The sequence below is a fragment of the Prionailurus viverrinus genome, chromosome F1 (assembly GCF_022837055.1).
Source record: "Prionailurus viverrinus isolate Anna chromosome F1, UM_Priviv_1.0, whole genome shotgun sequence".
Lineage (NCBI taxonomy): Eukaryota > Metazoa > Chordata > Mammalia > Carnivora > Felidae > Prionailurus > Prionailurus viverrinus.
In genome coordinates, this window is record NC_062577.1 from 55,379,424 (window position 1) to 55,405,288 (window position 25,865).

Here is a 25,865-nt window from a genome sequence, read left to right on the forward strand (position 1 = left end):
TCCGGCGTCTCGGCGGGGCGCATCCTCCCACACCCAGCCGCGCTCTGCTTCCAACCTGTTCTCTGCAACTCTGTCTCCGTTACCAAAGCCAGCAGAAACTCACAGCTGACTCATCTCAACCGTGCTCCTCTCTGTCTTGAGAGCAGAGGGGCAAGGGAGGCGTGTTCTAGGGTGTTAGGAATCGGCTCGGAACAACTGCGGGATTCAAGCCTCCCAAAGAGGAATCAGCCTGCCTTCAGATCAGAAAGTAGGAGTTGTTAGGAGATGAGAGAAACCACTCCATGGGTGGTGGACGGTGTGTTAACAGATAGAGAAAAAGAAAGAAGGGGTTTTGTGTGTGTCACAGATGGCTAGTGTGTCTCTGGCTGAACAGAGGAGCTCAGGAATGTGTTAGGTGGTGAGAAGCAGGCTAGGCACGTGAATGTGGATCCCATGGTATAGTTTCTGTATGAAAAATTGTGACTGTATAGCATCTGAATATGCAGTATCTGTGTGTTAATAATACAGAAGTTTTGGTAGTTAATGTTACTCTTTAAAATTCCAGAATTTTTCATATCTTGTGTTGGCAAACTTACATTTGTTGGTTTGTTTACGAAAATAAACCCATTTTCAGAAAATTTGCATTTTTTTTCTAGACATCATGGTCACCATGGGTTTTGCGCGAGATGAGATAAATGACGCCTTAATAAATCAGAAATATGATGAAGTTATGGCTACGTATATTCTACTAGGTAGAAAACCACCTGAAGTAAGTTCTTTACCTTTTCAGATTAATGTCAACTGTTTCTTGAGACAAGTGACAGCTAAGATATAATGTTAGCACATCTGTTCTGTATGGTATGGAAAATAATATAAAGGCCCTAACATTCTTATTTTTCGAGTTCAAACTCAAGATGCTAAGTTATGAGCTGATTTCATTTCCAAGTACCAGGGGGGATTCTGCTATGCAAGAGCAGACCAAGTACCTTGCTTAGCTCCGAGGGGCACACACAGTCTAGTCTTTGAGAATGAGAGCCCCCAGGGTTGTGTCTCCAGAAACAACAGCCCTGCACAAAGGAACATGGTTATTCTGGGTGTGCAGGAAGACAAGATGGAAGGAAGGGATGGCATTTAAAACAAAACATGTATCTGAAGTGATTTGAGTAGGTGGGAACCCAGGAAAATGTTGTGTGGGGGTATTTTGCCTTCTAGAACATCCAGTGGCTCTGATCCTTGCAATGGGGAATTCTCAGGGCCAGGAGAGATCTGTATAATAAGGAGATAGATTCAGGTCAGGAATAACTGTACAGATGGTGGTTGAACCATAAAGCCAGTCCTTTGGCACAGCAAAAATAAAGGTATGAATTGAGAGTCAAGAACAGAGCCGAGAACATTGACAGCTTGTTAATGATTAGATACCTGTGGGAGGCACTTTGTGGAATAGGCTGAAATTCTCTTTAATTAGACGGTAGCTGTTGGCGAAGCAGTACGTTCAGCTGACGTTTACGGACTCTGCCGTGTTCTGCTCGCAAGGAGCCCTCGTTCTAGAGGGGGTCGCAGTTAGCGGTGCGCTTACAGCGTGCCGCTGCTCTGGTCGGGGGCAGGTGCAGGGCGCTCCAGGACAGACAGGACGACAGACACCCACAGCAGGCTGACACGTCAGAGGTAGAATTAGCAGTACTTGGCGGCCTGTTGGAAACGAGGCCGAGGGACCCTCAGATTTGTAGCACAGGTGACTGGTTTTGTGAGACGTATTTGCCGGGATACGAAAAGAGTGGATTTCAGGGGGAAAATGGAGGTTTGTTCAACTTGAGGTGGGTGAATTTGAGATTCCTCTTAGGTGGAGCTCTTCAGTAGACACTTGGGTGTAAAGATCTGGGTTGGAGGGAGTGTTAGAAGCAGCAGTAATAGACTTGCGAGCTGTCGTCAGAGGAGCACGGCACTAACGTGCCAGCTGCTGTTCTGAGGACTTTGCACGCGGTAACTCATCTGTCCCTCTCTGGCCCTGCCAGCTGGGTACTGCCATTCCAGTGGGGGGAGGAGCTCAGTGGAGACACGAACAGCTGGAGAAGCGGTATCAAAGAAGGCAAATCAAGAGAAGTTTAAGAAGTGGGAAATAGTAAAATGGTTGTTTCTAAAGTCTTTGACTTATTTCTACTTATGTGTTGAGATTTCATCCTGAGATCTTTAATTTTCCTCTTAAGCAAGCACTGGCGTCATAAGTATAGAGCCCAGCCCGTGCATGAGTTAAAATGAAGTTTGAATTGTATCGAATACAAACAAATGAGGCTACTCTAAGTAGTAAGAGCCTGAACTCTGGAGCCAGGTTCACTGGGTTTGAATCCCCACCCCTCCTCCACCCCCACAGCCGCTAACTATCAACTTGGGCACTTTCCTTAATTTCTCTGTGCTTCCGATCCCTGCTCCGTGAAATGAGGATAACAGTACCTACTTCTGAGGGTCATTGAGAGGGTTAAATGAACTAATACTTGCACAGTTCCTAAAACAGTTTCTGGCACTTTACTGTGTGTTCCGTGTTATCTGTTACCACTCTCATCAGTATAACTCTGCTATTTGTCGTTAGTAACTTTACATATCAATTTAGATTTTCCCTTGGGATGCCAGTGACTCAGAAGTTTGCAGGCAACAAACCTCTTGTGGTTACAAGGAGAGGGCTAGTGTATCGACCCCCTATTTACTGTGCTTATCTAAATAGATGTAGCCTCTAAATCAGAGTCAATAAGCCAAATTTTGTTCTGTAAGTGTGGTAGGAAAAAAAAAAAAGCAGATGTTTGAAGTTAAAATTTTAGATTTCATCCTAAGTTCGAATTCCAACTATGCCTGAGTTTGAATCCCAAAGATTGCCCTTCGTCCTCCTAACCTCAGTTTTTCCATCTGTAAAGTTCAGGTTAGTGAACAATTGAATTTATTGTAATGACTACACAAAGTAACGTAGAAAGAGCCTGCTTAGCAAGACACCTACTATATGATAACCATTCAGTAAGTGGTAACTGGTCTTTGGTGTTTTGACTAAACTAAGGATCCCAAACCACTTGTACAAGATAACAGAAGGGCGCACGGACTCGTGGAGACCCACTGTACCCAGTTCTCTCCCTTCCTGGTTGCCAACTCACAGTTCTGCGTCCAAACTGATTTTTCTTTTCGGTTCTGATTACTCTTCATATGGCTTGGGATAGATTAGAAAACCAGGAGTGCATATTGTTTGCATAAACATTTTTCTTTTAAAATCCTTGCTGTCTGTCTTCTCCTTATAGTTTGAAGGCGGCGAGTCGTTATCTAGCGGAAGCTTGTGTCAGAGGTCACGGCCCAGCAGTGACCTGAACAACAGCAGCCTCCAGTCCCCTGCCCACCTGAAGGTCCAGCGAAGCATCTCAGCAAACCAGAAGCAGCGGCGTTTCAGTGATCATGGTGGGGAGAAGTCAAACCAGTGAAAAGACACCAGTCCTGCCCAAACTTGTGTTTATCGAGAACTCCGCACTCATGTGTTTATGTGCTTGTATCATCTGTTATCACACATTTCTATTATTGCATGATTAATAGAATCCCCCTTTTAGGGACTGACCTAACTTTTATAATCAAACAGTTTAATGTTGGTTCCAAGTGTAAAATATATAAGGAAGGATATTTTTAACTTAGAGGTTTTGTTCACCAGGAGAAACTGTGTCCGAGGCTCTTCGGCTAACTGTGCTTTCTTACTGTGTTCACAGCTGGGCCCTCCATTCCCCCTGCCGTGTCATACACCAAGAGGCCTCAGGCTAACAGCGTGGAGAGTGAACAGAAAGACGAGTGGGACAAGGACTTAGCTCGGAAACTTGGCAGCACTACGGTTGGGTCAAAAAGTGAGGTGACTGCAAGCCCTCTTGTGGGGCCAGAAAGGAAAAAGTCTTCAACTATCCCGAGTGTGAGTGAACATCCTGGCACGTTGCAATTTGTTGTCAGATTGCTTTTGAAAAAAATAATCTTGGAAACCATCCTTTTAAAAAACATGTTCCGGGGCGCCTGGGTGACTCAGTCAGTTAGGCGTCTGACTCTTGATTTCGGCTCAAGTCATGATCTCATGGTCATGGGATCGAGCCCCACATCGGGCTCTGTGTGAACAGTGTGGAGCCTGCTTGGGATTCTCTCTCTCTCTCTCCCTCTCTGTCTCTCTCTCTCTCTCTCTCTCTCTCTCTCTCTCTCTCAAATAAAAAATAAAAATAAATTAAAAGATTCAGAAAGACAGAAGCCAGAAGGAAAACCTACTCCTGGACTCACTAAAGTGAAACACACACACCAAAACCAAGTGAAAACTTCTGGAAAGTTTCCAGGATAAGGTAGAAGATGACCTTAACGGGAACAAAATTCAAACTGACATCAGATTTCTCAACAGTAGCACAAATGCAGGAAGACAAGTAGAGTGATACGTTTTAAGAACTGAAAGAGACACACTGAACCCAGAGTTTTGTATGTAGCCAAATTGTCGTTTCAGTGTGAAAGTCCGATACGCACGTTCTTAGGCAGCAGATATCTCAGCGGCCTCGTTACATAGTGACCTGTTTGGAAACACTGTGGTGTGAGGAGAACCGTACTCTGACAGGAAGAGAAATGAATCTGCGGTGTCGCTGGAAAATATATGCAGTTGAACGTGATGAAATAACTGGTTCAGGTGTGTATGTGGTGACAGACGCACACAGACACACACACAAAATGAAAATTCAGAACCGACATTGTGGACAATACCCAGGAAGTAAGAATGGGGTGGAGATTAAAAGAAAAGGAGCCCACGCCTTTCAGCAAAAGATAAGATCAGAATAAGTTTTAAATTTTTTTTTTCAACGTTTATTTATTTTTGGGACAGCGAGAGACAGAGCATGAACAGGGGAGGGGCAGAGAGAGAGGGAGACACAGAATCCGAAACAGGCTCCAGGCTCTGAGCCATCAGCCCTGAGCCTGACGCGGGGCTCGAACTCACGGACCGCGAGATCATGACCTGGCTGAAGTCGGACGCTTCACCGACTGCGCCACCCAGGCGCCCCGATCAGAATAAGTTTTAAAAAAAAGTCGTGGGAGGGGGCGCATCTGGGTGGCTCAGTCGGTTGGGCACCCAGCTTTCGATTTCAGCTCTGGTCGTGATCCCAGGATCGAGCCCCGTGTCCGGCTCCACACTGAGCATGGGGCCTAAGATTCTCTCTCTCCTTCTACCCCTCTCCCCAGCTTGTGCGCTCTCTCTCTCTTGCTCTCTCTCTCGGAAAAAAAAAAAAAAGAAAGAAAAAAGAGGAACAGTAGCATTGAGCAAACATGAGTTCAGGAACTTAGGGACAAACAACGTTAAGAACAGAAATAGAACTTACAGCTTTTAAACCAACAGAAGAAAAAAAATTGGTTTAGCCTAGGGAAAGTAGGAAAAGAGAAGAAAAGGGAAGAAAGTACTTTAAATAGAAACATGAAGTAGAATACCAGAAAACCCAGCACAACCCTAATTGCAAAGGGGTTAAAACTCCCTAGCACCAACTGTCTCATGTAGTTCATTGAAACCATATCTTTTTAAAACATGTGATTTGATTGTCGCTGCCTAGGCTCTGAAATAGGTGTGCATAACCATTTTCAGAACAGATAAATGTAACCACTTTACCTGCCCACTGATCTGTTTGGAAATGCTTTTTAACTCTAATAGAGTTTAAGACGTCATTAAGAAAAGTAGTTTTCCCAGGCAGGCCATCATTTTCCCTTACCTAAACATCCGTTAGAGGACAGTTTCTGGAGCATCATCACCCCACAGCACAGAAAGAAAGGATCTGGTCCCTTATTTTCTGCCGCCGCCCTATAGCGATCTGTCATTCCACTGGGGCGGATCTTACTTTCCCGTCGATATACTCAGCTGCCTCTTTCCTCCAGTTTCCATGTGGTGCTCTTGTCTGAAGTTCCCCCCTCACGTTATGAAAATGCCATTCGTACAGGTCATTTCCAGCCCCACCTCCTGGATCGAGTGTCCTGGGACTGAGCACTCCGGATCTCGTATCGTGTCATCGAGCTCTCAGCTGGATGCTGTCTTGTATTGTTGGCTGTCGCTTCCCCATGTAAACCTTCTCTCCCCTTGTTTATAATCTCCTCCTGTGTGTCGACATGCTGATTCCTCAGAATCGTTGGTGCTGAGGCATGTGTGGCTTTTCAAAGCATGTTTAGTAAAGAGGGCATAACAACTCTGACGCTGGTTTAAATTCAAGGTACTTATGCCACACTTCTTTATCATCTTTAAGGAAAAAAACAACACAAGCCAAAAGATTCTCACAGAGAAATTTTGTTCTGAGCCCCTTGGTTCTAAATTTATCTTCATTTACTGTATTAATTTTGGCAATGCAAGAAACCAAAATAATACATTTTGTTTGGTTTTAATAGTGCAGAAATGTCTCAAGAAAAATTAACAGTTTACCCTACCTTCCATTCTCCACTTCCAATGTGACTAGTGTTATCATTTGGGAGAAATTCCTTTATAGGTTTTCCTTTTTAAAGAACACATAAATGAATATACGTGTACGTAGGGGATTTATTTTTTTATAAAAATGAGATCGTACTATATCCGTTACATTTTAATTTTCTCACTTAAAATATCATCGGGTCCTTGTACATCCGAACACCTGGAGCCACTGCGGTCTCTTGAGGGCCTACACGTTCTCTCCTCGGTACTGACAGACGCGTGTGTCACAGTTTATTCCCCTGTCCGTGCGGTGTTCAGAGTTTTCAGCTTTTCAGAGTATTTGTCCTTGGATACATAACGTCATTACTGTATTTCTCTTAAATACCTTCTCAGAAGTTTGGTTTCTGGGTGACCAGGTTTTTTTAACCTCAGGTGGCTCACCCCACTCCCCAGTGTCCCTGACTGCACAAGCCGCCCCCCTCACTCCCACCCCCTCATCCAGGGCCTCATCCAGGGCCCCGGTGCTAATGCTGGGCGCTAATGCACGCTCCTGGCTATGTGCGTACCCTTGGAACATGCACAGTTAAATTTTTAATAGACGCTACCAGCGTAATTTCGATGGCTGGAGTAATTAGAGTAATTGTATCTCCACAAGCTCATCAACAACTGGATAGTAATCGACCTTTAAAATCGTTGCCTGAGGGCCGAAAAACAAAAAAGTGCATCCTTTTTGCCATTAATTTGCATTTTCCAGACTACGGTGACATTGATGGCATGGCCTGCAAAGCATAAAATGTTTGTCATCTGACTCCTCACCCAAAGCTTCTCGATCCCAAAATACAAAAGCCAGATACACAGCTCTGATCCCTTTCCTTTGAGGTAATGTCCAGGAGGAAGGAACTGAGCATTTACAATCCAGTTGCTGTCACATTATGAAATATTGGTTGAAAAAATAAACATTTTTACCCTTGATTCTATTAATTTGTAAAATGGAGTATAATAGGGGCGGGCACCTGGGTGGCTCAGTCAGTTGAATGTCCGACTTCAGCTCAGGTTAGGATCTCCCGATTCATGGGTTCAAGCCCCGCATCGGGCTCTGTGCTGACAGCTAAGAGCCTGGCCCCGGTTTCGGATTCTGTGTCTCCCTCCCTCTCTGCCCCTCCCCGGCTCACACGCACGCACGTACGCTCTTTCTCTGTGTCTCTCAAAAATAAAAAATGTTTAAACTTTTAAACAAAAAATGGAATATAACAGAAAATATTTAATGCACTCAAATGGCATGACATGGCTTTTCACTTTCTTTTTTCTTCAGTTTTTATTTAAATTCCAGTTAGTTAACGTGCAGTGTAATATTAACTTCAGGTGAACAATACAGTGATTCCATATTGCCATACAACACCTGGTGCTGATCACAAGTGCCCTTAATCCCCACCCCTTGTTTTCCCTATCCCCCCTCCCACCTCCCTTCCGATGGCTTTTTGCTTTCTGATGGAAAAATAAATCATGAGATGAATAGATAATTTAGTAAGTCATGTAGTTTAGCAGTACTTTCTTAAGTTTTTTTTTTTTTTTCCTTGAGAGAGAGAGACAGAGACTCCCAAGCAGGCTCCACACTGTCAGTGCAGTCTGATGCAGGGCTCGATCTCACGAACTGTGAGGCCGTGACCTGAGCCAAAACCAAGAGTTGGACGCTTAACCGACTGAGCCACCCACGCACCCCAACAGCACTTTTAATGTTTATGAATTAGAAACCTTTTTAAACCAGTAGTAAAATTTCTTACTTGTCAGTCTGCGTTACTTAACACTGATCTACTGTATGACTTAAGGGTGATACTGACAGGCTATAGAGAGCAGTGGGGGCAGTTCTGAGGTAAAGAGTTAAATAGATGTAATGGTTGGTGAAATTTGTTGGTTATCTGTATCATCTCTTTTCTTTTTCATCATCCACATCATCACAGACTCTAAATGATGGGAGTGTTTCTCTTTGTGAAAGACCTTAGGACTCTTTCTGCAGTAATAGGCAGGAAAAACAAACAATATTCTTCCCTTCCAGAAACTCCCATCCAAAAATTTTGCGCGTAGCAGTTAATGGTAAGCTCTTGGCTAGTCTAGAAACGTGGAAGCCAGATGTTGAGTTTTGAAGATGCAAATATGTTACGCTGGCTTTTTTTTTTTCTAACGTTTTATTTATTTTTGAGACAGGGAGAGACAGAGCATGAACAGGGGAGGGTCAGAGAGGAAGACACAGAATCTGAAACAGGCTCCAGGCTCTGAGCAGTCAGCACAGAGCCCGACGCGGAGCTCGAACTCACAGACGGTGAGATCGTGACCTGAGCCGAAGTCAGACGCTTAACCGACTGAGCCACCCAGGCGCCCCAGTTATGCTGTTTTTTAATCAAAAGACAATAAAACTTGAAAATGTGTTTTTCAATGATATTTGTCACATATGCTAAGTAATACAAAATAGAAAATTTTGTGTCTTGTCAAAAATACTATTAATCACCATCTTTAAAAGAACAAGGGAAAGGAGAAACTACTTTCAGGGAGACTCAGAAAGGTTAAGATAATGATTATAAAATAAAACGTTTTACATAAAAATTATAGCGTGATTATATAACATGCGGTCTTGTATAAAATAAGCCCAGGGGGTTGTCTACAGGGGTTGGTTTCTTAGGAAATGCAGAAAAATTTGTATATCCCCTTTAGGGAAGTTGCCAAGCTGAGAGTTAAGGGGTCTGCAAGGGTAGTTTCTCTCTAGGTCCCAAATCCTAAACAAAAAGAGCCTTACTTGTTCGTCAGCCATCAGAGCTTTGTTATGTGAACTGGGAAAGTCAGTTCTAAAAGTTAGTTTTACAGATAAACCTGTATCACATGGAGTCAGTGAACCTGTGTTTCTATAACTTGTGCATGATCCTCGGCTGTTTGCTTGGCAGCGGCCGGTGGGGGGGAGGGGGGGCTGCTACCCCCAGTGTCACTGGCATCCAGGGGCAAAGAGAAGGGAGGTGGCGTGAGAAGATCCCGAATCCAGAAGGCACAGTTTTGAAGGAGAAACTGTTCACCCATCACACTTGGAGAAGCAAAATAGTGTTACTGAAAATGGCCAGAGACAATTGGCCAGGAATTTGTGCACAATTAGGTTGCTCCTGTGACAATACAGCCCAAATGATGAAATCATCAAAAGTAAAGGTTTTTTTTTTTAAGAACTGTAATGCAAGCTAGTTTCATAATGCATCTCTCCATGGTGAAACCTGACTTGTCTGCCTTCAGTTAATGTGGACAGTGTCTTACCTAAAAACATATTCTTCATAATCTTAGTCTGTTTTGCTGCCGTACTTTTGTAGCTTTTAATTTTTGTTTTTTATGTAAATGGTGACAAAATTCCTTCCACCCAGGAGCCTGCACTTTTGAAGAGTTTGAAATCTGCACTTTAACAGTTTTGTTTATATGAGGCTTTTTTGTTCCTCCAAACTTAGTTGAAGCATATATCTATTAACTTTCTTGCCCTTACGATTAAACACATTGTAAGTTGGTTATGTATTTTAGAGAATAGTGAAAGTTCGATTAGCCAGAAATAGGGTATTTTTTTCTGTTGGAATAAGGATTCAATAGAAGATTATGTACCCCTTTTGGAAGTCATTCCTGTACAGTTTAGTACTAGTAACTAGTTGGGATTTGGGCAGGCACGACAGCAGGGGTTATAGATCAGTGCTTGTGTGCATGACAAGGACATTCTGTCCCTTTTTGCCTGTTCCCTCTCATTTCTCCAGAACTTCTCAGACTCGGCTTGCCTCCTGGCTAAGACCTACAATGAGGGAATGTCCTGAGGCCCTGCACACGCACACCGTTGGTGGCCGCAGCAGGGCATGTCTCTGACCCTGGAGATTTAGTCCCCTTAACATTACCATTGACTGGGGTGGGGTGGGGGGGGGGTCCCCTGAGCAGGTGAAGAATGGCAGCCTGCAGGTTTCCAGGGGGCCGCCATTGTCATCGCCACAGGTTTCCGGTTTGTGGTGATGTTTCTCGTGGAGTCGTCTCTGGCCCCTGGTTCCATAGCGCTGCCTGTACCCCTGCCCCCACCCTTCTCCGGACCACCAGCTTAAAGGGAAGAATAAAAATCCAGCTTCCTTGTTGCTTCCAAACACCTGCTCACTGCTGCTGTAGAGGACGAGCTAAAATCGTACGAGCTTGTTAGGCTTTGCCTTTCACTCCTACAATCTGAGAGAGGGGGGGGGGAGGGGGGTGTGGGGGGAGGGAGGGAGGAGTGGGTGACATCGAGCTTGTTAATGTAAGGTTCTGATAAATGAAAATGCTGCCATGGATTTTTTTTCTTCAAATTCCTTCGCACCTTAAATTCATTTCTTTGGCTTTCCACAGCTATAATTTTAAGATGGCTTTTTTTTTTTTTCCTTCTTAAAGAGCAATGTCTATCCTGGAGGTAGCATGGCAAGAAGGAACACGTATGTGTGTGAAAGGAGTGCAGATCGATACGTGGCGTTGCAGAACGGAAAAGACAGCAGGTACCTGTCACGGCGCCACATGGTGCCGTCTTTGTCATCGTCGTGCAGGACTCTGCTCTTGCCCAAAGAGGAGCCGAACGGGTCAAGAGGAAAAGGGAGCACTAGAGAGGATGGTTGCAAGCAAGCACTCTAACGAAGGCGTCTCCCCTCCTGTACCAGAATGGAAGGATGGGAACCTCCTCTGGGGAAAGAGGAGATAAATGCTCTTACCCCGAGCTTTGCTAGATAAAATCTGGTAGTAAGTGTTCCCCTTAACAAAGCACATCATACTAATCATCCTAATCTGATCTTAATTTCAGTCTTGTTCTCTTATCTACGTGCCGTGCCGCTTCCTTTTTATCTTTGACTTCATTTTTTTTTAACCTTTGTTTCTTACCCTTCCCCCTCCCATCAGGCCATTGTTGTATCCAAATGATGAAGGTCTGCTTTTTCTTCCTCTAAAGAAATGTGGCCATCTTAACTGATGATTGAGAACCGTAGAATTCTCAACATGTTTTATTTTCAAGAATGATAAATCATATTATTTTTATTATTTAAGAAACTTAGCTTCTTTTCATCGTGCGTTGTGAGGACTATTCGCCAATATAGTACCAAAGTGCAGGGAGCCTGTTCAAATAAAATTCCGTTCTTAGCCCCATTCCTCGTCATTTCAGTGGACTGGACAGGGCATGCTTACCACTGGTTTCCTCTCCATTAACGGACATGAAAAGTGTTATTATAAGGCGTGCAAAGTAAATGTATTATCCTCAGATAGAAGATCCTTCAGGCTAGAAAAGGAGTTGAGGATCGATTTCTGACGTATTACTTTTCCTATACCAAGTCCTAATCTGTAGCTCCTTTGACCTACGACAGTTAACCTATTGATTAATAATATGAGCTGAAAGCATTTTGATGATGTTTCTGGAGACTGTATTTTTGCTGTAATTACGAATTCTTATTGGATGAGGGACAATAAACCACAGCAGCATGTTACATCAAACTCTTGAGTGTTGGGAAGTGGAAAAGGTCTCCGAGCATAAAAGGAACTTCATGCCTTCTCAGATTCGCATTTGTAGAGCAAGCGTGTGTGAGATCTTTTCAGTGGAAGGTGGTGGTAAATTCATTCTGTACCTTTTTGGCAAGAATACGGTTTTGTTATTCACGAATGACGCCACTAATGTAAATTCTTTTAAGTGTCTCAGTCATGAAAGGTACAGTCGATTTAGATTTTTAAAGGTCTGTTTCTTAAATTTTAGTAAACTGCAGTTTCTCTTGTTTTTTACATTTCCATGGTCTTCTCCACCGTTTTCTGTCGAAAGCCTTACGGAGATGTCCGCAAGTAGCATATCTTCTGCAGGCTCGGCTGTGGCTTCTGCTGTCCCCTCGGCTCGACCACGCCACCAGAAGTCTATGTCCACTTCCGGCCACCCTGTTAAAGTTACACTGCCAACCATCAAAGACGGCTCTGAAGCTTACCGGCCCGGGTAACGCGCTGGGTGCACCTCATTTCAAAACATAGCACCAGGGGCGCCTGGGTGGCTCAGTCGGTTAAGCATCCGACTCTGGATTTTGGTCATCATAATCTCATGGTTCGTGAGTTCGAGCCCTGCGTCGGGCTCTGCACTGACAGCGTGGAGCCTGCTTGGGATTCTCTCTCCCTCTCTCTCTGTGTGTGTGTGTGTGTGTGTGTGTGTGTGTGTGTGTGTGTGTGTCTCAAAAATAAATAAGTAAATATTAAAACAAAAATACATGATAGGCACCATCGCATTAAGAACTTTCTGAGAAGATTCGGTATCTGTAGCAAAGGGAAAAGTTGAATCGTAACATAAACATACCACATTCCTACCTGTTTTCAAAAATGTTGCTTCTGACTTAAATCATTTTCTAGAGGAATTTTCTGTAAGGATCTTGTTTTAAATCCATCCCTGAAGTATTGCTGCCTGATTTGTCATTCAGGTAAATTGAATTTTTTATGATCTAACAACAAAAATACTTGAGACTGAGAATGGAGACTTCTGGCTAACCCTGGCTGCTGCCCGGTACCTTTTTGAAGTAAAACCAGACTTTTTGTTTCTCTGTCAGAGAAACATGATCTCAAAGAGCCCTTTTAGGTACAAAATGATATGCCTGTTTTTCTAGTATTTGTCTATGCTAGGATTTCTCCAATTCAGGAACATCTTTAGTTCGGTTCGTTATTCGTATTGGTGATGTCCTGTAGCCTAGCTTGTAAATAGGAAATGACTCCATTCAGATGCTTTCTGATAAACAATAAAATCCATGTTCCACGTTGCTGAACGGTTGAAATTAAGAGAATAGTAAAAAAATATACATGCAGCAGCCCCAGTCTGCCATTCCTGATACTGAAGGGTATTTGTATCCTTGTTTCAATAGCTTCTCAATCCTTAATAACTGTATTTTTATAAAAGGCGTTTAGTTGCAAACTGAAATGTTATCCCTCTCCGTGCAGTGATACCCTAAATGCAGCTAACGCGTGGATGTCTAACATGAGCAGAGAAAATGGGGCCTAACGGAAGTAGCCATGGCAAGGTTCGGGTAGTTTCTAGCATGAGAGCTCTCTCTGCCATTATTGTGAATAATAGATCTTCATTTGTCCCCACAGGGCGACCCAGCGAGCGCCTGCTGCTTCCCCATCTGCTCACAGTATTAGTGCCAGCACCCCAGACCGAACCCGCTTCCCCCGGGGGAGCTCCAGCCGCAGTACTTTCCACGGCGAACAGCTCCGGGAGCGACGCAGCGCGGCACACAACGGGCCACCCGCTTCCCCTTCCCACGAGACGGGCGCCTTCGCGCACGCCAGGAGGGGAACGTCAACGGGTATAATAAGCAAAATAACATCCAAATTCGTGCGCAGGTCAGTACCGGGGTGCTGTGGTGTTTGGCTTCCTCTAGGAATTAGAAAGGAGACTTGGTTTTTTTTGTGTTTTTTTCTTTAATCTTTGCGGTGATTTTCCAGAGTGGTTTCATGGTATTTCACCAGAGCCCCTCTTTTACAGAAGTTTGAAGAAGAAAATCAAAGCAGATGTAAAGTATTTTTCCCCTAAGAGACAGAGAAAAAAATGGGCAAGATAAGAATTTTTAAATTGTATAAAACAGATTGGAAAGAGCAAAAATTTGACATTAAAAAAAAAAAAAAAATGTGTGTATTTTAACAAAAAGATTATCCCCAACTCAAAACCCTGGATTTAAGAAGAGGAAATCAGAGTTTCCATTTATCCTTCAAATAGTATGTCTTGGGAATACTTCTAAATCACTCAGTAATAATATCTAGTTCACTTTTTTTTCCTTCCCTGTGAAAAGCCTGTGTCCTGGAGTCACATAGATGACTTAAATAATTTTACATCCCAAAGCCTACCATGAAAATACAGCAGACACACAACACAAGCATAGCAAACTTCTGATCAGATAGCGGAATCGTGCTCTCTTCTGAAGCGTAAGCATGATCGCACAGCACATATTGATTGTGGAGGTTGCTGAACACAGCGCGGTGGCTGTCCATTTGATCTATTATTAGGTCCTCCTAAAAGCCTGCTAGAATCCTGTATGTACAAAGCCCTGTGCTAGGAGCAAGACGCAGAGGTGAACAAGACCGCGTCTGTGCAGAGGCCTGTAAGCAGCTAGCTGTGATGGCAAGCAATACAGCAGCGGCCTGGGGTGGCCCGGGGACGGCACAGGCAGTGGCGAGGGGGAAGGGTAAAGCTCTGTACCATATAGACATTTGAGCAGGGAGAGTTGTTACGCTTGCTTTAAAACGGGAGGAGTTATTATGCTTGCTTTAAAAGATATTAATTAAATACTTAATTGTCCAGGTTATTAGTGTTTTAGGATTTCAAAGAGTGCGAGTAGAAAAGAGAAGAACAGCTTTAGTCTCTTGTCTTCTCATGGACCAGTGTGCCCAAGATCACAGCTGAATTTAAAACTCAATTTTTTTTTTTATGTTATTCATTTTTGAGAGAGAGAGAGACACAGAGCATGAGCAGGGGAGGGGCAGAGAGAGAGGGAGACACAGAATCCGAGGCAGGCTCCAGGCTCCAAGCTGTCACTACAGAGCCTGATGCAGGGCTTGAACCCACGAACGGTGAGATCATGACCTGAGTCGAAGTCGGACGATCATCTGACTGAGCCACCCAGGCGTCCTGAATTTAAAACTTTAAATACTCAAACACAACATCAATTTCTAACCGTATCAACAATGATGTACCATTTGGGCGCTGACCCATGCAGCCTGACACCTTGAGAGAGAAAGACCCACAAGCTCAGACTCTGCATGACAGACTATAATGCTGGCTGTCCACCTGCAGGGTCCTAGTTAGATCAGCAGTGGTTTCTGCTGTTGGAATGTGGCTCACTATTTAAAGCCCTTTTTAAAAGCCAGTACTTTCTCCTGATTGAGCCAGGATTCATTTCAAAGTGAAGGAAAATGGTTTTGAGTTGCATAGCCTGATCACTAACTGTACATGAAGCCTTGTGTAAAATATTTCCCTTTACTTTGCAATGAAAAGTTTGATTCTAGAGAGAACATAGTAAAAGGGCCCTTGACAGGAGGTCAGGACAGAAGTGGCAAGAAAGTGGCCTGGAGACGGTCTGTTGGGTGATTGGATGAAGGGTTGCCACAGAGCCATCAGTTTAAGAGATGTGAGGCCCTGCCCCTGCTGGGCACCGTACCGGGTGCTGTTGGTACGGCCGCGAGCGAGACCGACGCGGCCCCCGCTCCAGGAGCAGCTCGCACAGTTCTGCCGCCTTGCACGCAGTTGAAACGTTTTCCCGCTCGCTTTTAGGTTTCCTCCTCCCTCTCAAACAGCTATTCCTTCTCGGGCTGTTTGCTGGTTCTTTTCAGGTCCCCTTGCCTTTCCCCCTGACCTCTGTCAGATCGCCCCAGCGTTCGGGCTTCGGACACGTTCTCTTCTCTGGCTGGCCTCACTGTTGCAGTGATCGCATTCAGGCCCGTGACCCTGCATTCCGTCCCACGTTAACAACTCCCACACTTCTGCCTTTAGCCCAGCTCTCTCCTCTGAACTACAGACTCACATATCCAGTGTCTCCCCAGCCTCTGCACGCCGACGTTGTGATGGTCTCCCAGACTGAGCGTGTCCAAAATGCAGCTCTCTCTCCTCTTCCCAGAAGCATCCTCCCTCATTCTTCACCACATTGGGTACCTACAGCTCCGTCCCTCTGGTTCTCGGACCACGAGCCTTGAGTTATTTCTGAGAGCACACGCCGGGCCTGCTGGCCTGTGGCCGTGGCTCTCTGCCGTCCCAGCATCTCCTGGACGTAGCTTCTTGGTCACCGAACCCACCGTTCGTCTTCCCCCCTGCGAACAGGTCTCTTCACTCCCGCCCTTGGCCCCCTCTTCTGTGTTCAGCATCGTCTGTCCCCTTGCTTTTACCCTGCTCAGAATACAATTTGAAGCCCGCAGTGGCCTCCGAGGCCCTACGCGGTCTGGCCGTGCATTTCTGCTCTGACCCCTCTTCTGCCCCTTCCCCTTGCTGGTCCCACACCGGCCACACGGGGCACCCGAATGTCCTCGCGCACGCCAGGCCCGGGCGGGATCTCGTACCCGCTGTTCCTTCTGCCCCGAGTCCTCGTCCCCCACGCCGCGGCCGGCTTCTTCCGCACCACCTTTGGGTCTTTGCTGCAGTGTCCCTTCCTCGGTGAGACCTTCCTCAGTCCCCTCTTGACAATCACAGCCTCCTCCTCCCGACACGCCCTCTCCCAGCTCTGTCTTCCTCCACAGCGCTCCACACTACCTGCCCGAACACCCCGCTCGGCGTGGCGTTCACCGTCTCTCTCTTCCAGCTCTGAGATGAGCCCCTTGAGAACCTGGATGCGCTTGTTTGCTTTGTTTTCCGCTAAATCTTCTGCTGAGTATCGAGTGCCTACTGACACAGAAGATGACGTTCGATAAACATTTCCTTATTTGGTCAAATAGTGTGGAAGACAAATTTTTAAAGTGAGCAAATAAGGTTGTCATGGATCCTGGTAAGTGCCGGGCAGGAAGCGGGTCCCAAAATACAAAATAAGGCTGGGGGCTAAGGGCGTTCAGAGGTAGCCTCAGAGGGGAGCCAGCATGAACATTTCTGAAGTTCCACGATGCTCTTCTCAGCTTCTGAACACGTCACATAGCAGAGGGACCTGGGAGGCTGCCGGGGCGGGGGAGAGGGCAGGAAGGAGGTTGTTTGTCTGCTGACCTTTGTCAGCAGTTTGGTAGCAGATTTTAACGTCTTTTGATTTTTGACATGTTTTAATTAATCCTGGGTCTGGTTAGAGAAGAGGAAAAATTCGCACTTCTCCCGTGAGGTGACCTGTCACCACGTGGACAGCTTTGGCTCTGCGGACGTGTTTGCGTTCGCTGCCGTGCGTACGGGATTCCCTCACGTCCCACTGTGTAGCTTGAGAGCGGGCCGTGCAGACACCGCCCACCATCTGATGCAGGAGACCGCAAAGCATCGGTCTCGGGACCAGGAGTGAACCTGCCGGCTTCTGCAGCCGCGGGCAGGCTGCAAGGGCAGTGGGTCTTCTGTACGTGCAGCATGTTGCACTTTGGGGAGGGTTGGAGCCTCGGAGGTAAACTGGAGAGTTTCTTGATGTTCCGGAGCTGTTCCAGCCTTATTATTTGTCAACTCTCACCTCAGCTCCCACATGGTCAGTCCTTCCCGCTCGCGTCTTCCTAAGTCCATCCTGGGTTCAAGCCCCGCCCTTCTCTCTGTTCCCTTTGCCCTCCTCACTCCGCTGTGCCTAAGGCCGGAAGAAATGGAACCCGCACGCGGGCAGCCCACGTGGCCAGCAGCACAACTGGGAACGCTCAGGGGCAGGGCTGATCCGGGCCCAACCTGGCCCCACGACACCTCACGTACTTCGGGACCGACTACGTCGTGTGCCACCAACTGCTTAAAAAGACGGAAAGACAGGATGTTGCAGGGGAAATAGGAAAGGGATCTGGGTCGCTAAACTTTAAGAAGAGAAGGATAGAGACTAGTTCAGAGTTAATCATTCATGTACTTGAAAACCGTGATGACAAAGAAAAAGCCAGTTAGTAAGTTCTTCCCGGCCGGTGAGGAGGCTGTAGGCTGAAACGACCACGTGAGAGAGTGGCTTTCTGGTCTTAGGAAAGAACTTGCCAGTTAGGAAGGTGATTTTCCGCTAGAGTCCTCAGTCAAGGGAGGATGTAGCCGCACTATTTCAAAAGCCTTTTAAGTAGCATTTAGAACCATTTGTTTTGCACAGGTTCTATAGAGCTGCTGTGTAAACTGGAGATTAGATCAAACCTTAAGAGTTTTTAACCATAGCTCTCTCTTAATAGGGAATAACCAAATTCGTTCAGTTGAGTATGTCTTGCTATGTGTAAGATATTTGGCTTCTTTTTTTAAGTCTTAAATGTTGGAGAGCCCTGCCACGCGGCATATGGTGTTAGAGCCAGCTGGCTTTCTGTACCCCCAGCCGCCTCCCTCCGTGGCGACTGGACGATTTGAAACCTTCACCAGGTAGCAGACATGCCTTGAAGTCAGGGTTTCTGTTGGCATCCAGGAGGCAGGAGCAGGGTGCGGGGACGACGTGACCCGTCGGTGACAGTTTCCACAATTGCAGCAGGGAAGTAGTGTCAGAGGAGGGTGTCATCCCTAATGCTTACAGTTCAGCAGCAGTGGAATAGGTGTTTGCTAACAATGACTTACAATGGCAAAATACAAAGAGAGCAGAAGCCCCATGAGACGTGTATTCCTTTGTATGAAAGCGGGGGCATCACTGTCTTTCCCAGCTGCTGGGCTGCCCTCCAGTCTATACCAGCACACCAACATGTGACTGAAAATGTACACGTCAGTGTTTTATTTATGTGCGTGTGCTGTAATAAAGATGAATTTTACATAGATGTCATTGAAGCATTACCCTTCCTGTTGAAAACGCCAGTTATTAAACATAGAAATTTAAGAAACCACAATCCGAATGCAAAAATACGTCTTCTTTGTCCTTTTTGATTCAGAGAGCGAGATGGTTTTTACACAGTATGTTTGTCAAGAAAGGCGATGCATAAGGCATTCGTATTTTTAACCTCCAGTTCGAGTTTTAGAGCTTAGTGTATGGATGTGATTTGGTAATTTAGGGAATGAGGACAGTGGCCCTGATTTTATTCCTATTGCATTCACTTTACATGAATAGTATAAATGTTTCCAGAATGGTTAAAACGTTAAGAAAACATGAACTTAAGGGTTTGAGTTGGTTATTTTTTTTTCCCAGCCATGTGGCGGTATTTCGCTATCCCAAGTCAGCTCCACACATTTAAACTGGTGTGTAGCTCGATGCTCCTGTGTCGATTCTTAATTGCATTTGACAATGACAGAGTAGTTAAAATTTTGGTAGACTTAAAAACCATTCATGATGTTCAACAAAAGGACAATTAGTGGAGTTTTCCTGGTTTTATTTCACAGGTGGATGTCCAGGTAAGATCAATGTTTCTGTTTAAGACTGATTTCATGTTTTAGACTCACCTGCTTGGATAGGCTGTTGGTTTGCTGTAACATTTCATCATGTGCATGAATCATGAGTGTCACATCTGAAGTTAAGTTAATTGCTTATGCAAAAATCAGTACTTGTTTTTAGAAACACTTCTGTATGTTGAGCTTTAACTACAAGGCTAATTTATGTATTTTCTAAATTGAGCGACTACTAGAATTACGTTTAATAACCAATACGAAGTTGGATCTTGCTGTTGAAAATTATTAAATGGTTTTAACTGTAGATTGAACGGAACGCAACCAAACGATAAATTCTGACTTTAAATTGTGACTGGGAATTGGAGGATCCTGCTTAAAGAAAACGAAAACAAAAGCAGTCCTAAACTGTCAAGCTGGCATCTCCTCTCTGACAATACCCAGTAGACGCTCAATAAGATGACCGTTAAGCTGGTGCCGTGAAAGCGTGCAAAGCGGTGTCCGACTGCCTAGTAACCGAGAAATGTTGCGCTGGAAGTTTGCTTAACGAGTTAACTTTAAAATCATGTTAGATGCAGGTTTTCTTGATCTATTTTTCACTCTTATCATTAAATCTCCACCTTCACTTTGTTTTGAGGGATCCAAGTGAAGGCGAAGCCAGTGGCAGAACAGACACCTCAAGGTGAGGAGCCACTATTATACTTCGCTGCTAGGCCCCCGTGTGTGAAGCCGCGCCCTCGAAATACCCACAGCACCTCATAAAGCTGAATAGAGCCAATAGCCAGATAGTATGTGTGTTTTCAATTGTTCTATCGGGACGGGTCTTCCTGATGTCGCCTGGCGTTTAATGAGGTTTAAGTTAATTCGAGTGTGTGTTCTCTAAACATTACTTTGACTGGTATGCCTTGTAGAGAAGTAGCCTTCCTGTCCTACAAAATACACCCTAGCAGGAGAGAATTCTTAGAGGGATATGGATCGATTTTTTTTCTCACCAAAAGGATGTAACTAAAATTAGTCAGATAATACAGAACACTGGGGTAACCAGATGTGTAGGAAGGTTTAGCGTGAGAAGGACATGTTAGGTTGAGCATTCAGTGGTAGGCCACATTTTAGGACTGTCACCCAGCCTCCCTGGTGGCTTTTGACGTTCGGCGCTGGCTGTGTGATCCTGCTGACACCGGGTTTCAAACGTGAGCCCCATCCGAATTCCGGGGGGTGGGGGGAGTTGGGCGGGAGGTACCGATGCTGCTGGTTTGGGGAGCACCTTAGTGATGTGTCTGTCCCTGTGTCCGTGTTTTCAAACGGGAAGTTGAAGAAAAGAAGGCATGACGTCATTTTGAGTGTATCCCAGCATTAAAGGATCCCATACGCGTCGCAGAACCTCGACAGGCAGTTCCTCAGTATGACAGATGCCCCAGCTTCATTCAGAAGCTATTTTGGGCCCAGCTGAGCACAAGCCCCAATTTAACTTCTACTTCTTAAAATTAATAGAAATATAAAACACAACGAGCTTTGGAAAAACTTTATCAGGCATTCCTACACAATCTTTTTTTTTTTTTTTGCCACCTGTGCTCTATTTGCTTAGTCACAATAGTGGGAATGTTTCTTTATTGAGTTAGGTGCCCGAGTCACCCCGGTAGGCAGCCAGAGGGAGGCAGGACAGATATCCTGGACTTTTCTTCTGCCTGTGAAAGAGACATGAAGGACATTTGTTTTCAGCTCGTCCCTCACTCAGTCATCACTTTTGAGCCTCTCGTGTCTTTTCCTGCCTTTCCACTAAATTCCCCTGCCCGGAGACACCTGATAGTGTAGGGAGAGTCACAGGTGACTGCTGATGGTCTGCATGCATTTTATCCTCGCGATGTGACTACATGTCCCTTTGGTTGTTGGGTTTGGGCGGCAGGGTTGTTTTTTGCTTTTCAACAAACTTCTTGAATCCCTACTATCTACAGGGTCCTAGCTGGCCATTTAATTCTCATAGCGGCCATTTTACATGGAAGGAACAGCATGAGGTCCTGTCACTGCAGAGCTGTGGCCGGGCGCGACCGTGAACAGCGCAGGCTCCGGGCCAGACCCCGTGGGTCTGAGCTGTGTCTTCCCCCTTACCTAGCCATGTGACTTTAGGAGGTCACTCTAACTCTCCTGCCCCCACTTCCTCATCCCAGCTGCCTTCTAGGGTTGTTAGAGAGGCTAAATGAGTAAATAATGCGTGTTAGGCGCTTGGCACAGTTCCTGGCACCTAGTAAGTGCCCAATAAATGTTAGCAGTTCTACTTAGAATTAGCATTTTCTGGACCTTTCTACAGTTAATGTCACTAGTGGCGATGCCTGTGAGATACACGTAGAGAAACATCTTGTGTGTACCTGTCGTCCCAAGGTCACCAGGTTTCCCTGGTGGAACGGAAGGAAAACTTGGTTGCTGGTCTGTGCATTTCAGCTCATTAGCTCTGTGACCTTAGAAAAGTAATGTACGTTTCCTAGCCATCAGTTCTGTTTTTAAAATGAGTGTTCAATCACGTGTTCTCTTGGGTCCCTTCCAGCCCTAGCATGCTGATTCCGTAACCGGACTCGTGCATACGGTCCTCACGAGATCCGCACGCCCAGGGAGGCTCACGATGCAGTGGCTTAGACTCAGTGAGCACAAAGAACATGGTAGAGAAGACACCGAAATAAATACTGTCCGTATTTACCTAACAGCCTTTAGAAATTCATTTTCTCTACTTACTCCTCTCCTTATTTTCTCAAGCTTGTATAGTTTGCAGAGCGGTGGGCTCAGGTACCAGGAATGAGGAGGAAAGCACACATGCAAATGTACACATAAGAATTCACATATACAGATGTGCACATGAATATATATTAGAGGATAATGTTGATATAAAGTATGTATACATACAAAATATGTATGTAGTAGGTTATAAATCCCTCTCAAAGTATGTCCTTTCTTCTTGAAATCACATATAAGTGAGACAGGTTAGCAAGTAAGAATCGCAACATCTATCTTTAGAAAATGGCTCCACAAATTTAACTATAGGTCTTCTGAATCATAAATAATCTAGTCTAGCTTTCTACGATTATTTGAAATTGGTTCTCTGGTTCTGTATTATTTATGGGAGGCCTACAGTAAGGACAATTCACTAAGGTTGATTGATTTAACAAATATGTGTCAATCAGCCACCATGGGCCTGGCGCAGTCCCAGAGGCCCGAGCAGTATCGGTGAACAAAACAGGCAGGACTCCTTGCTGTCCTGGAATTTCAATCTAGTGGTAGAGTCAGACAGTAAGTCATGAAGGTAATAAATGCATTAAATGGTACATTAGAATGTGGTAAGTGCTACAGAGGTGGAAATAGAACAAAGTTGGGGGTTGGCCATGCCATGGTAGGAGCTGAGGTGGTCAAGGTAGACTGCATGGAGAAAGTGAGCGGAGATTTGAAAGCAGTAAGGAAGCCATGCAGCCATTGAGGGAAAAGCACTCATGGCAGAGGGAGCAGCCTGTGCACAAGCCTTAAGGCAAGAACAGACCCCGTATGTTCAGGGACTAGTGTGGAGGCCAGTGTGTCTTGATAAGAGTGAGCAGGGAAGAAGATAATACAAGATGGCGGGTGGGGGGAGGGAGGTGGAGCGTGGGTCATGTGGAGCCTTGTAGACTACTTTTTAAGGATGTCTTTAGCAAAATGTTGAAACCCTCAGAGGGCCTGACGTCTACACTTCTACGTGTCGTGTGGGACCTGACGTCTTTACCGCATTGCAATACAACATTCTCTATCAGTGTTGTTAGGTATAAATAACCCCTCTGTGGCCATTACTAGCATCTTTGTCCCCAGTCTTTTTCCTACCCAAAAAAAAGGTAGAAAAAAAGGATATTTACATTTTTAAAATGTATTTATAAGCAGAATGCTAGTGGTTTCTATCTGTGTAAATGTGCAGAAAATGGAGAATCTGCTTTTGCAACTTAGAGAAATATGGAAGGAACTGACAGAGTATCAAGTTCTTCACTTTCAGCTGTAAAGTTGTTTCCCACAAACAAAGTCAAAGCAGATGGCGTCCCGGGGTCTGGTTTTACGACGTCAGGATGACACAAACGTTCGTATCTACCTGAAGGTAGTCTGTAACTTGGGTGGTTTCGTTAGGCACTGAATCACGACCACTTAGACTTTATGTGTGCTTTGATTTCTTTGCTGAATGGAATTTCTGTTTCCGTTCTCTCCCTTTGCCCTCTTCTTCTAGAAGCACGTCAGGGGAACCGAAAGAAAGAGACAAGGAAGAGGGTAAAGATTCTAAGCCACGTTCTCTGCGGTTCACGTGGAGTATGAAGACCACTAGTTCCATGGACCCCAATGACATGATGAGAGAGATCCGGAAAGTGTTAGATGCGAATAACTGTGATTATGAACAAAAAGAGAGGTTTTTGCTTTTCTGTGTCCACGGAGACGCGAGGCAGGACAGCCTCGTGCAGTGGGAGATGGAAGTCTGCAAGTTGCCACGCCTGTCCCTCAACGGGGTCCGCTTCAAGCGGATATCTGGGACATCGATTGCCTTCAAGAACATTGCATCTAAAATAGCAAATGAGCTTAAGCTGTAAAGAAACTCAAATTTACAGGATCAGGGAAGATAACGTTCACATATGAGGTACAGTTTTTGAATGTATTGGTAATGCCCAACGTGATTGGCCTGTGAATCTCCCCATGTAGAATTTGCCCTTAATGCAATAAGGTTATACATAGTCATGAACTGTACAATTAAAGTCAGTATGAAGTATAATATCTGTAGCTAAAAAAAGTAGGTTCACATGTACAGGTAAGTATATTGTGTATTTCTGTTCATTTTCTGTTCATAGAGTTGTATAATAAAACAGATGATTGCTTAAAAACTTGTATAGTTGTCTAGATTTCTGCACATAAATGTATGTTCGACGCTTTCGGTTGGAAGTGTTCTTCCCTGTTATTTACATTCTGGTGGGTTTTTTAAATTCTTACCTCCATCATGCAATTTTGAAAATTGTGTCCAGAATTAAAAGTGCACAGAAATAGTCTTTAAAATTGTAGCATGGACTTTTAAAAATTATTTTTCAATCATATTTAAATGTAAACCACAAGCTGATAGATAGATCAGCTTTACTATACACAGAATTATTCCTGCTTATCTTTGCTCTTACCCTTGTTCTCAGACAAGGTTTAGTTGAGAAAATACAAAATGTTTACAGTGTTGGCACTTAGAGTTTTTCAGATAAATTACACGAAAATAATAATAGCTTTGCCTTGAGCTAGCTAAGAAATACTGGGGAAAAAGTTAAACCTATATCCAATTCCTTTTAAACTTTAAAGTGTTTTCTGGCCCACTGCTAAATGTAGCAGCAGAATTAAAAAGAATCAGTACTTCATCTGGCTCTTGTAACGTAAACTGTCGCTGAATACCGCAACGTGATGGCAGAAACCTACGAACATCGGGACTGTCTCATAGCACAAACTCATCTTCACAGTGTTGATCGATGCATCAGTTAAGAAATAATGCCACCTCAGGAAATAACTGGCATTGGGAACATTTGCCTCTTCTCCTCCTTTCCTCTCCATCCACCCCCGCCCCAGTAGTATCTGGAAGTACTTAAGAGACTTTTGAGCAAATCATGCTATTTATAACAGTGTGTTATTGATTTACGCTTATGTGGCTGTTCAGTTTGTTCCCACGTAACCTGTTTGTTTTTCATATTTTGCCAGATTTCTTGTATTTATTCCACATCGTTAGGCCTATAACGTGCAGCTTTGTAATTGGGCGTTTGCCTGGTTTTCTTTCATGATCAGTGATACATGCGATGTAAAACCACTAGTAAAGGTACATTTTAATACTTGTTATTTTATACTGAATTAGCCTTGGAGGTTGACTGTGCAATGTTATTTAATGTTGTAATTACTGTAATATCGACATATGGGCCCCATCTGCGCACTCCTGAGAAACAGAAAGCGTATCCAAGCTTCATCGGTTTAGGAGAGAATAAAGGTGTGGTAAATACTGTAATTCTGCAGTAGAGCGCTCCACGTGTGGGAGACGAGACGCGCCGTCCCGTGGTGGCTTCCCGACTGGGGTGGACTTTACGTTCTGTACTGTACTGTGACGTAGCTTTCTTCTGTAACAGTTCTGTTCTAAAATGAAGTGTATTTTTGCCTTAGCAAAGGATGGTGTTTGGAAAAAAACAAAAAACAAAACTGTGTAGCCCCTTTTTAACCTAGTGTTCATTCAGAAAAATTGATGCAAATCTCCATTCACTCTCACTGGTGCACACTGAAGTTTTACTTGAACGGTTCTCCTAATAAAGCACTTGTCTTCTGCTCTTTACCGGAATGTGAATTACCTGTTTTCTAGCACAAACGTGTTCTGCATGGGGAGTGTATTCCTTGTGTCCTACATTTAGTTGACAGGGGGTAAAGCTATGTGGGTTTTCAAAATGTCATTATGACAAGAAAAATTTACTCTTTTTATAGGCATTCCTATCATCAGAACACTTTAAAAAAAAAAAAATAGCCATCATGCCTTTTCCAAGG

At 44.6% G+C, this 25,865-nt stretch overlaps 1 protein-coding gene across 2 annotated transcripts in view; it reads left to right on the top strand.

Moving 5' to 3' along the window:
- MARK1 (microtubule affinity regulating kinase 1) overlaps window positions 1-24,936 on the top strand; it is a 118,332-nt gene extending 93,396 nt beyond the window's left edge. The window contains exons 11-18 of one of the 2 annotated variants that reach the window (XM_047840577.1): window positions 636-748; window positions 3,255-3,408; window positions 3,708-3,901; window positions 10,811-10,911; window positions 12,210-12,374; window positions 13,511-13,762; window positions 19,969-20,013; window positions 23,557-24,936. In XM_047840577.1, coding sequence (XP_047696533.1) covers window positions 636-748; window positions 3,255-3,408; window positions 3,708-3,901; window positions 10,811-10,911; window positions 12,210-12,374; window positions 13,511-13,762; window positions 19,969-20,013; window positions 23,557-23,911 — 1,379 coding nt within the window. In that variant the 3' untranslated portion in view covers window positions 23,912-24,936. The remainder of the gene's footprint in view (window positions 1-635; window positions 749-3,254; window positions 3,409-3,707; window positions 3,902-10,810; window positions 10,912-12,209; window positions 12,375-13,510; window positions 13,763-19,968; window positions 20,014-23,556) is intronic. The other variant, XM_047840576.1, reaches the window with a different exon arrangement.
- Window positions 24,937-25,865: the final 929 nt, after the last annotated feature.